This window comes from Morone saxatilis, unplaced genomic scaffold (assembly GCF_004916995.1).
Source record: "Morone saxatilis isolate NCDOM2014 unplaced genomic scaffold, NCSU_SB_2.0 Contig8, whole genome shotgun sequence".
Classification (NCBI taxonomy): domain Eukaryota; kingdom Metazoa; phylum Chordata; class Actinopteri; family Moronidae; genus Morone; species Morone saxatilis.
In genome coordinates this window covers 4,311,931-4,324,557 of record NW_023340257.1, presented here as the reverse complement: position 1 = coordinate 4,324,557, position 12,627 = coordinate 4,311,931, and the positions used below count along the sequence as shown (strand labels likewise).

The window sequence follows — 12,627 nt, the reverse complement described above, 5'->3', positions numbered from 1 at the left end:
CTACATACAAATAGTGCACATCAAAATAGATCTTTACATAGGTAGTGGTGGAGAAATGCCGTATGTGTGCCATAGTGGTCACTGGTCAGTATTTTGTACAGGATGGAGAAAGCAGCACCTTCTCAGTCCAGCAGAGGGCCAGACACTACTACATTGTGTGTAGGCTATACACCGTACTGACATTCAAGTTCTCATAGTTAGATGTACTTAAGTACAAACATAAGTATTTATGTTACTTTTACTAAAATAACTTCTCAGTTAGTCTGTAGGGTCTGGCCAACTGTTTCAGTGGACAAATATTGTCGGATTAATCTCCTGATAAATATTCCTGTTTATCGTTCTTCGAGGAATCGGATCTTGTTTTTTGTCCAGATTGAAAGTATTCCAGCAAGTTGTAATTAAGAACAGTAATTAGACTTTTTCTTTTTTTTTTTTACAATTTAGTCAAAAACTATTCACACAATAAGAAGAAAATATGCACAAACATGCTGCAGGATATATACTAGTGCTATATTAGTTTGTGTTGTGTAATATTCTGTCTGTATTTGTTGTTTAAGTCTGTGTCTTTGTATTGCTGAGTTTTGAACATAATGTCTGAATTGTAGCTGAGATGTGTAATTGATCATTACCTGTTAGAGAACATCTGTCCAGTACCCCCCCTCTCTTGTTTGGTAACTGTACCTCGCTGCACGTGCATGTATGCGTCCTCCAAAAAGACAACACCCCCTAACTCTCATTAGACCTTGTTCCTTTGCAGGCCCGCCTTACCTTTACTGTAATTGGACCAATGGTGCTGCTTTACACGTCCATCATCTGGTGTACTGCACTGCTATTGGCTGAAGGAATACACTCCTTCCTCCTTTGAGCTCTGGGTCCCGCCCACTTATTAAATCTCGGACTGTGGTTGGTGCTCGGTCAAGTCAGTCAAATTTTAACTTCCGGGTTGTGTGGCGTTACAAAACATCCAACCGGGTAGTTGTGGAAGAGGACAGTCTCCGAGAAAAACCCTGGATAAGTGAGTCACTTCATTTTTTAAAGGCAGAATGTTTCATTCAGTAACGTATTTCAATAAGGAAGAATAAACCCTGTGTATAAGTGTTTGGACGTAGCTAACGTGCCAAGCTTCAGTTACACAACATGGTTTAACACTATGATACAGCAGCTAGCTCATGAGCTCGTTAATGTAGTCGTGAGTATGTAATGTACTTGTCCCTATCTTTTATTCTTTATATGTGTTGTAAATTTGTCTTTACTGGACCGCAGCTCACTGTGGCACCGTTACTGTGGGCGACACGTGTTCATCATCCAATCACACCCAAGGTTAAACCATCTAGCAGGGTGTGTTTACAATGTTTACACTGATCTGTCGTGTTAGAGATATATTCATAGATGTATTAAACGTTTGCTTATTTCGGGTAAAAGAGTGTGGTGGGTGTGTCTGGTGCTTGACCTTTTTAGTACTATCTTACACTGTGTAACTTGACTCCTTCCTCTCTCTCCACCTCTCTGTTTGAAGTGATGCTATCAGAAGTCCTGCAGGTGCTGCGTGGGGCAGGTAAAGTGGGCTCTGCCCTGGTCACCACCCAGGGTGAACAGCTCCAGTTAATGGCCTGCAACTCCACCCTGGGGGCTGGGGTCAAAGTTGCTCAGGATGTGGTGGAAGGACTGATGGGCACCTTTATGGGCGGCAGCGCTGCGGTAAGGATTCCTGCAGAAACCTTGAATCCATCTCTTTGGGCTCTGGGAACTTGTGATGGACATTATCTGTGCAAAACTGAATAATTTAAAGAATAATTGATCGAATAAAAATAACAGTAAAATGCAGCCCAAGTTGTATGCACATATAGTACATTTTGGCTGAACTCCTTGGCCAAATTACTTTGCTGTGTCTGTAGCAGCAGTCAGTAAAAGAGGACGTGTTTCCGGATGTGGAGGGCTGGGAGAATATGGACCCTGATGAGGCAGCCAAATGGGCTGTGGGGTCCGAGTTCCCCCCTGAATCTCCGGAGCAAAGCCAGACAGAAGCTGGAGCTGCAGCAGAGAAGTCAGGTACTGTCAATATCAGATTGTTAGCATCTACTGGAGGTGACGTACACCAAGTCTGTGGCACTAGAAGAGTTTTTTTGTATAAGAATACTTTCATGCTATTGGTCCTTTCCAGTGTTGTAATTATTGCAAACATAGTAGTATACAAAAAACTCACATGTCACTTTTTTGTCACATGTTTTAGTTTTTTCTTGTGTGTGCTCAGGCCACTATACTAAAACTTTAAAAGAGTCACATAATGGTTCTACCATGTTCATGTCATATATTTAACAGAACATTTCCCTTTTCTCTCCCTGCCACAGGAGTTCATCCTCCCCCAGGGGTAGCTCCTGCAGGAGCGGGCTGGCCCGGACAGAGTGCTCGCTTTCTCCACACGACCCGCGGTCTCCACCGGTACTACTACCAGACCAGGTCTGTCCACGACACGGTGGTCGCCAGACTCACACCTGAGGACATCAAGAAAGCGAGGGAGGCCAAGCAGGCCCTGGCCAAGCCTGTCAGACAGAAGGTTGGTTGACGCACTCCATCTGCAGACAAAGTTTGATTTAAAATATATATATATATATATATATATATATACAGTTATACAGTTATATATTCATAGTGGTATCTGCTGGAGATGAAACACAGACAGGTGCTAGATCATATTTTGAGTTGTCATGTTGTGTAATGTGTGTCATATACAGTGTGTGGGTCTTTGTGATGTAATTCAAGGTCACTAGCTGAAGAGTTTTACCCTTTTGTTTAAAGAGTTAGGGAACCACCATCAAATCCATCTTTAGAAATCATTTAAAATAAATGTATTAATATATTTATTATATTAATTGTCTTTACTGTCTGTAATGTCATCCCTCAGCTGAGTGACCGTGCCAAAGAGAGGAAGGTGCCCGCCACAAGAATCAGCCGGCTGGTTAATTTTGGGGGTAAGAACAATATAGTTACTTTAGTATTTTTAGTATACTTTTTTGAGTGCATCATATTTGGCAAGGCACAATGTCCAAGAGAGAATCCTTCTTGTTCCACTCCAGGTTGCCACATGGCTCCAAGCACAGCAAGGCAAATAAGACTTTGTACATTAAAATGTTTTAGCTTAGGAAAAGCACAAGCTGACAGTCTGTAAGTACAGGAAGTTCAGAGCAAAGAGAGCAGCAGTGACACACATACAGTGTAGCTATAAAACCAAATGATCAGACTTCCCTTGTCAGTCATAAAGGGACTAATCTACAAGACAAAGGCTGTATTTGAAACCGTACTAGCAGTACATACTGGTTTGACTAAAATGTAGTATATAGTAGTATACAATAGGCAAGCAATAGCTAAAACTGCAATATGCTAAAAATACTAATGGTATTGATTCAGAAAAAAATCTCCAGTATCCACCGAACCAGTGTACCTCGCCTACTGTGTCCCACAATACAAGGCGGTGGAACGGTCTTCTTTTGTGTTTTTTTAGAGGCATATTGAATTACTGCTGCTATGTCGCTGTTGTTGTTTACGTCAGATTTTATAAACTGGTAACCGAGTAAGCCTGGCCTAGTATACTGCAAATTAAGTCCATGAAAATGAAACATACAGCATGCTGCAGTTTTACTACTGCCATAATTTTATCCTTATTATGCCAACACTGACACCCCATATCACAAGGTGAGGTGAATGACGTAACACACAGCTCTATGGGGTTCCAGCGTTATCAGTGGTTCATAGCTAAATATGATGGAACAAAGTCTAATTATACTGTATACCATTAGAAAGCATTAAGAATACATACATTTGTTAGAAAGTCTTTATCCAAAATACATTCCTTTTGGCAATTTATATTTCAGAAATTGTTTTTCATTCACTGTACGGTTTAAAATTTGTGCATTGACCCAAGTGCTTTCTGTGTTTACAAAGAAAAGGAAATACTTTTGCATTTGTCAGAATTTCAAAAATATTTTGCAAAAGATACGAGACATGAAATATGATTTCAGTCTTGAACTAGCAGCAGCGGCTGTGTAGGCTCGGTGCTTCCATCAAGTGTCTGTTAAGTGGCCCTAAATTTAAAATCACTTGTATCTCCATCTCTCCGCTGCAGGACTGGCAGTAGGACTCGGGATCGGTGCCATTGCAGAAGTGGCGAAACAGTCATTTGGAGGCAAACAAAAAGGAGGTAAAAATATCCTTCTACTCACTCCTGTTGGTCTCTCCTCCCATCCTGTAAAATAGCTTTTGGTCCAGTGCACGCTCGGCAGATCCAGCAGACAGATGGACAGCTGGTCGGCCCTGGAGAAGTTTCTCATGTGTCAGCACCTGCCAGACAGTGGCCAGGCATTAAATCAAACCTGTTAACAAGAACTTAAAGAGAGGCTTTAACATGTGTTAAATGAACAGTGTTTAATGATGTACCACTGTCAGTTTTTATACACTGCTCTCTACAGTTGGCTTGTTGGGGCTGGAGCTTGAAGATAATTGCTAAAACAAATGACCCTTGTTTTTGCCATTGTACCTCTAATATGTTGTGTTATCACTGCAAATAATCCTTCTGTGTGTGTGTGTGTGTCTGTTTTGTAGAAATGGGTGCCCTGTTAGACTCTCCTCTCCTGTCAGAGGCCAATGCTGAGAGAATAGTCAGCACGCTGTGCAAGGTCCGTGGGGCCGCACTCAAGATAGGACAGATGCTTAGTATTCAAGGTACGCACTGCAGCAATGGCATCACTGCAAAATGGTGTTCAGACGTCCTCACAGTCACTGGATTTCTAGGCAGTGAAAGTGGGTTTTTTTTCTGACAACTTCTTATTTTTTCTTCAGACAACTCCTTCATTAACCCCCAGTTGCAGAAGATCTTTGAGAGGGTCCGACAGAGCGCAGACTTCATGCCTGCCTGGCAGATGAATGTAAGCATGAACTGACCCTCCTGTCCCTGACACCTAGATATTTTGTGGACTAGCAGTAAATAGTGTCAAAAACCTTAATGGGAAAGTGCTGCAGTGTGTTATTCTGACAAGATGAGATTACACTAAATAGTTTCACCAAGTGCAGCTTGATGTGTGTAGACTTTTAAAGGTCAGATCCATGTTCTTAAGGCTGGTCTTAGAGTAAAAACCTTTTTCATGCGGGTCTGATTGTGTAGAAAGTTCTGGAGGAGGAACTGGGGCCAGGCTGGAGAGAGAAGCTATCGTCCTTTGAGGAAAAACCGTTTGCAGCAGCATCCATCGGCCAGGTGCATCACGGGGTGTTAAAAGACGGTAGAGAAATCGCCATGAAGATCCAGGTATTGAAACACATTCTATTTCTGTCTCCCTCACAGCCTCACAGTCTTTCTCTGGCTGCATTGATTTGATCTGTTATTCCCATATTCCTCCCAGTACCCCGGAGTGGCAGAGAGCATCCACAGCGACATAAACAACCTCATGTCAGTTCTGAAAATGAGCGTGGTCCTTCCAGAAGGTAACAATTACATCAGTGTTGTTGTTGTTTTTTTTTTTGCAGTTCTTTGTCCACTCAAGACTTCTGCTCAGTTATAAACATACAGTAATTATTAAAATTAGCTATTTCTTTGCATATATTTACACATGAAAGGCTCAGACAGTTAGCATACTCGACTACTGCAGGTTGAGCTTAATTGATCTAATTTAAATTTATCAACAGGAGTTGGCCTGAAAAAGTCTTATTTATTTTCTGTTTTATAAATGCAGAATTTAAACATATTGAGGATAAGAAATACAACTTCTAAGAAAAAACATAGCTGTTATCCCTCTTTGACTGTCCCCCATCATTAAGTTAGGAGGTAATTATAGACGCCGATTTGTTTCTGTTTTGTTCTCTTTTTCACTATTACAGTTTATAGCCAGGGGGTGGTGCTGTAGTTTCAGGTCAAAGCTGGGTGACATGTTTGTTGCTGGGTGACAATGGGGACATCTGCATAATTTATAAAGATGTTACTTGTTTCCTTTTTATCCCTAAGCATGCATGTTTAACATCAGTTGAAATAATATTAAGCTATTTATCTTAACTAATGATTACCGTTTTATATGGTATCTAGTTATGCACACACTACAGTCTCAATATACACTATAGGGGTAGTTTTTATGCTTTGCTCATTTGCACATGTTACATTGCTGTGTTTAAAACTGAGTGTATGTTTTCTGTAGTTTTTCTGCTGAGTTTTACACTGTTTATTTTTCCACAGGTCTGTTTGCAGACAGCAGCTTAGAGGTTCTTCAGAGAGAGCTGGCATGGGAGTGTGACTACAAGAGGGAAGCAGAGTGTGCCAAGAAGTTCAGGTTAGTTGTATGTGGCGTATTGAACCATAAAGCCTCCTACACTGAAGCCCTTTGGTGAGCCTTTACGCACCATTTAACTGCGCAGAACAGAAACCAGGTTAGCTGTTAAATTTCTGGATGGTTACTCTGTTATTAGATCAACATTTCACTAAATGCTGCTGCTACAAAACAGCATATATATTGCACTCTTTTTAAAAAATCAGTGTATTCCTTTAATATGCATTTCTACGTAGTATTAGTTTAATTTTATACTGACAACAACATTATGTTAAGTCACAATATTTAGTCTTTGTTGACTGTTGTTACGTGCACATTTTATAACTTATTCCACATATATCATGATGGGTTGTCTGTATTGTCTTTTTCCGTGTGTGGCCTCCAGGTCCCTGTTGGAGGGAAATGAGTTTTTTCAAGTCCCTGAGGTGATCGATGAGCTGTCAGGCCACAGGGTGCTGGCCATGGAGCTGGTACAGGGAGTCCCACTGGACCGTTGCGTAGACCTGGACCAGGAGACCAGGAATGAGGTATGAGTTGACTCAACAGGCACATTGATCCTATTTGTCATTGAACGTCCTCAATGTCACATCAAATATCAAATATTGTTATTGGACTATGTGGTGATTCTGAATTTAGCTTTTTCTTCACCAAAGCTATATCACCTCAGGAAACCAGTATCAAGTAATAAAAGTGCTAGAATCTGTCAATATATGTAAAGTGAAAGAAAATGTCAATGATATTTGACATAAGGGACACTATGGCTGATAGATACAGTCTGGACATCTAATTGTAGGAACCAATTAAAGCTGAAACGCTATGACAAGTAAAAGGAGCAGATTGAATTGCTCTGTGTATATCTGTATTGCACCCCTCGTTGGTAAGGAAGCATAATGTAGGTCACTTTTATTTGTAACATACATGGAATGTGCCATAATTGTAATAAGTACAAAACTGGGCTAGAAAATGGCAGAGAAACAAGTTATTTTCTGGCAAATGATAAAGCAGAACCTCAGTGTGAACAGGACAGTAGCAGTGAAAAGTGGATTGTGTGTCACTGTAGAAATATGCATTTAATAGTTGACAATTATGCATTTGGAGCATGACCTACAGTAAGGAGTCATCTAACAGACAGAGTGTGTGGCAGTGCACTGTGCCAAACATCACCACATCAAATAGAATAAGATGTATGAAATACATTTTATGCATCAGACCATAACAGGAGCTATAGCATGAAAATATCACATTGATGATAACAACATGGCAGTGAACACAAACCTCTCCTCTCTCCCCGTCTCCAGATCTCTTACAAGATCCTCCAGTTGTGTCTCAGGGAGGTGTTTGAGTTTAGGTTCATGCAGACGGATCCAAACTGGGCCAACTTCTTCTACAACTCAGACACCAAGAAGGTGAGCCTGGTAGTAAAGTTGTAAATGCACACAGAAAGGGATGCCACGGTGACCAAATGTTTAATTGTACCAAAGAAAAACATCATATGTATAACACACTCATCTTGTCCGCAGGTTGTTCTGTTGGACTTTGGAGCGTGCAGGAGCTACCCAGAATCCTTCACAGATGACTACATACAGGTATGATGAATCTAAAATTATAAGACACCCACTAGTGAATCACACAACATGATTTATGCAACAAGATTTCTGTGAATAATTAAGCATTCGAGTCTTGGGCTAAATTTTGCAACAGCCGGCGAAAACCGATCTCACACAGTCACACACATGTGCACACATTCCCTAACTTGCAGCTACTTCAGTCTACCGGCGCCTTTAAAGTGGAGCTCTTTAAATAAACATGATTACCAAATCCATATCATCATTTCGTGCGCATGTTCAGGTGGTGCACGCAGCTTCCGTGGGTGATCGAGCCACTGTTCTTTCCAAATCGAAGGACCTGAAATTCCTGACAGGCTTCGAGGCCAAGGTAAGGTATTTCAGTCTCTGCTGCTGTGCTCATTTATTTTTAACATGGTTTATCCTCCTCTGTCTCTTCTGTCTTCTCTCTGTTGTTTATTTGTGTCTCTTTCTACCTCAGTCTCACTCCCTGTGCTTGATGTGCTTTCCCAGCAGTCATAGTGCCTGATCTTTCTTTTTTGGGGGATTTTTCTTTGCTAAAGAGGTCATGTTTTCAGCCCAACAGAAACTGAGCCATTGGAAATAAAAATGATTTACTTTGTAATTGACAAGAATTATATATTTTAATAAGTTGTTAATTGTTGGATGAACTATGCACAGTGTGGTCTTTATTCTGCTTGTTTTCCTTATCTGAAATCTTAATCCTAGTGTTATATCAAATGTGACTGTATAGAGGACAATAGCCAAGGGAGAACACATAAAAAACACAATTTATTCTAAGTTTCAGACATGAAAATGTGTACATATACCATGAAGTTGTATATACAGTATGGCTACATACGACATAATGTGCACTTCAGGTTATAACATCTCCAGTAAGTGTTCCTTCAAGCACTCAAAAATGCAACTTAAAGAGAAACTGCAACGTAATCCTCCGGGGGAATTGCACACCTTCAAAGTACGCCCACTAGAAGTGCTTGTTTTTGCAACTGACAGGCTCAGATTCTTATAAAGTCACACAATAACAAACAACCAGTGGAGGCAGTGGTAGGCCAGCAACTCCCATGTTTCAATGCAAAATGACGATTAATTTTTTTTTACCAAAAGGTCTGTTCTCACTCTCTCACTCAGTATTGGACCAATTTCAAAAATTGTTGTCTCCATTAGTCACTTGGACACAAACATGGGAAATAACCTTCTATTCTACTTTACAGCTATCAGCTTCTATACTGAAATCTTAGTTCAGTTGATTATCATGCACACAGGCAGCCATTATAACACCTCTCCATGCTCCCTACCAGGCCTTTGCGGATGCCCACGTGGAGGCGGTAATGATCCTCGGTGAAGCCTTTGCGTCTGCAGAGCCCTTCGACTTCGGCACCCAGAGCACCACCCAGCGCATCCAGAGCCTCGTCCCCGTCATGCTACGCCACCGCCTCACCCCTCCACCCGAGGAGACGTACTCCCTCCACCGCAAGATGGCCGGCTCCTTCCTCATCTGCTCCAAACTGAGCGCACGCATGCCGTGCAGGGACATGTTCATGGACGTGTACAACAACTACAACCAGAGAAGGCAGGTGGCGCAGGCAGCACAGGCCACTGCTTAGACCCTCAGAGACTAGTTTATTACCTAAATCTTCTTAGGACTTTTTTAGAGTGGGCTGCTAAGTAAAGGGACAGAAAAGATGTGGAGATGTGGGATCAGACGTACCTAAGACTTAACACTATGTCAATATGTAACTGTGGCAACGTGCTCCAATGAGGACCATGGATGTGCTTGACTCTCTATGCCTGTCTCCTTTCAGTGCTACAGTCCATCAGTGTGAGGGTGTAATGACTGGACGACCCCACCACAACATGTCACCCATTGGGGCTCGACTCAGCTCTCACACACACATAAATACTTATTAACTATGATGTGAAATTTCATCACTTTGACAAAGAGGGCGGTAGTCGAGTCATAACAAATATTATGCTGAACCCCAAATGGCTATATTACTGATTCATTCTTTATTAATTGAAGATTATTTAATTCATTTTGAGTGTGTGTGAATGATCATATTGGCTAAATGGTTACATCTCTCTGTCACAGCAAACACACCACACACTGCTGCTGTTCATTCAAGCCAGCTTTTGTGAAAAGGAAAGATGAATATTCCCTCTGTGTGCTTCTGGCTAAAATGAATCCAGTCTGACAGCAAGGTCCAACATATTTCCAAGAGAATGGGTATATTCTGTCTTAAGGACACATAATAAGCCCTGCATTGCCTAACTGATGCTGCCAAGTGCTTTCTTTTGTTAGAAGGACTTTGTGTGCTGCTGCCTGATGAGTTGGCGAATGAAGCCTTCTCCTAAATGGGATGACTGGCAGACTATATGAGCAGATTATCAGAGGAATTAGGGAAGACAGTCTAATGGAGTCCCAGTGAGTAATGGCCTTGCATTATAAAATATATTGACATAAAACAACATGTGAAATACTGTCCTTTTTATTGTTTCTTTATGAGGGATGTGTACTGTAACCTACAAGGCAGTGTGCTGTGTGTTGTTTTTTATGAAATAAAATATGAGAGATTTATTTGTATCACAATTGAGCTTTTACTGGCAGGTGTCAAGAACAGGCTATAAGCCAAAGACTTTCTTCACTCTGTATTGATCTTTCCATTTCAGTTTTAGCCCTCTTTGGGAAACGTCATTGACCGGAGGCCATGTTTGACCTCGTTCTCCACCTACACAGTTCTTGTATTGACCGTTAAAGCATCATGGTACAATATTTTTGGCTCACAAAATGTAAGACTTAAGTTAACGGTGGCATTGATGGGTCTATTTTTGTATCATGGCAGTGCTGCCTATTTTGTCCTCAGTCAAGCTGTCACAGCACTACAGAACTGTCTGCAGGCTGCTCGCTAAATGTTATTGTTCACACCACAGGAGCTGGGATGTGAGGCTTTCACTGACATCGTATAAACCTGATGGAGAAAGATGCAGCCTTTTACTGTACCTCCATTAGCACTTGCTGTTAGTGTCCCTCTGAGCTCCGTTACATCCTGTACAGTACAGCTGCTGAGCTGTTCCTACAGTGAGGCTGGCTCTGATACACTACATCAAAATCACTGTTTATTTTTCTGAGTTTGGGAATTGGCCACAGTTAATAACTGCAGCACATGTTGAGAGAAGAAAAAGCACATTCTTCTCTTGTAGTTTCACGCAACGGAAAGTTGGAGCGTTTCTCTGTGTGTGAGAAGCAGCTGGCTGCAGTTTATTGGAGGAGAATAAGCTCTTTTTGGTCCCAGTCTCAAGACATTTCATTAGGGCTAACACTGAACTGGTGAGGGGTTCTTTATTTCTACCAAGACCAGTTAATTTATGAAGTTAACGCATGGTGCATATCAGGAGACGCATTCTGGGGGAATGACTGTGTTTACTTATGTTTTACAGAAACCTCTATGGTTTAATTGTGAGTGTTGCTGAATGAAAAAGAATGTGATGTTGTCAGAGTTAGAATCTACTGGAGACCACAGTGTGAACATTAAGAGACAGTAAGTCTCTCTGCCCAGTAGGCTTTTACTGATTTTATTATATAGGCTGGACTGGCTTAATTATATTACAACTTTACTGTTCATTTTCTGTCCTCAGCTATTAGGATGATTACTGGTAATAGTAACCTTATGTTTGCTTGTTTTTAATTTTTAATTTTATTTTATTACCTTTTAAGTTCATCTAGTTTCACTTTGGCACGTATCAACAGGGCTGTCTTTTCCAACTGCTGGACACAGGATGTCTCCTACTTCTCTGAAAAGTCAATTCTCAGTAGATGTGACCTGAATGTTTCAAGTTTCCACAGCACACCTGTGTAAGTTGCATACTGGACTGTGACTGGCTTCCAGGCTACTCGTGATGTCACAAGATCCTGCTTGTACGTACACGTCCTAAAGTGAGATTCGAGGTGAGCACAGAGAAACTTTCCTTCTAACAGTCTTCTAGTGTCAAACTCTGCACATGCATCATTCCACACAGTGAGGCTCAAGAAACAAAAAGACACATTTTTGAGTGGAGGGAGACTTTAAATTTGACTAGTTTCAGAGCAAAAAATCCCCCAAACAATTTTATTCTTCAGTGTGTTGATGGCTTTCGAAACAACATGTCTGAATCGATATACCCTTGGCCTACCCTTGGAAAGAAACATTAACAGTGAATATTATTGACAGTTTATTGAATAAATTAAATATGAACAATGCAAATAAAATAAAATAACTCCTTTATATTCATGCCTTCAATGTAAAGTGATATCCGGGCTGGACGCTGACTCAAGACTGAACCATAAAGAGCTTGGCTTTATTCCATTATTATTTATTGAGTGCATTCAGCCTGTGTAAAAGTCGTCCTGCTCACTGTAATGGCCAAAGGACTTGAGTTCAAATCCCCAGCGGCATCTGACCTGACAAAGTACCCTTAAGCAAGGCACCTGTTCCCTGTAAGCTCCCTGGTGTTGTTTCTTTCCCCACAGGGATGCCTGGAGTAACCCACCACCACAGGAGCTAAGCGGCCGCACGGTGGCGCAGCGGAGCGACTGAAACAGAGACCCTGCTGTTTTATTTTTTTCTCTTCTGGAAAACATCAATGGGGAGAGTGGATTTGCATGTCCGGCCGTCTGTGCCAATGGGCGCACTGGGAAGGCTGGGTTAGCGGGTGGAGCCGGGGGAAGCAGCCCAGTAAGTGCACAGTTAACAACCAAA

At 41.4% G+C, this 12,627-nt stretch overlaps 1 protein-coding gene across 2 annotated transcripts; it reads left to right on the top strand.

Moving 5' to 3' along the window:
* Positions 1-928: 928 nt before the first annotated feature.
* On the top strand, positions 929-10,475 carry coq8b (coenzyme Q8B). 2 transcript variants are annotated; one of them, XM_035680315.1, is made up of 16 exons: positions 929-1,015; positions 1,517-1,698; positions 1,896-2,049; positions 2,349-2,554; positions 2,903-2,969; positions 4,121-4,195; positions 4,597-4,716; positions 4,834-4,919; positions 5,156-5,296; positions 5,391-5,472; positions 6,215-6,308; positions 6,691-6,832; positions 7,604-7,711; positions 7,826-7,891; positions 8,154-8,240; positions 9,193-10,475. In XM_035680315.1, coding segments are annotated over exons 1-16 (1,917 nt in total). In that variant the 5' UTR covers positions 929-1,014; the 3' UTR covers positions 9,499-10,475. The 2 variants fall into 2 exon arrangements, with proteins under 2 accessions (XP_035536208.1, XP_035536209.1); XM_035680316.1 differs by having other exon boundaries at positions 1,899-2,049; positions 9,193-9,498.
* Positions 10,476-12,627: the final 2,152 nt, after the last annotated feature.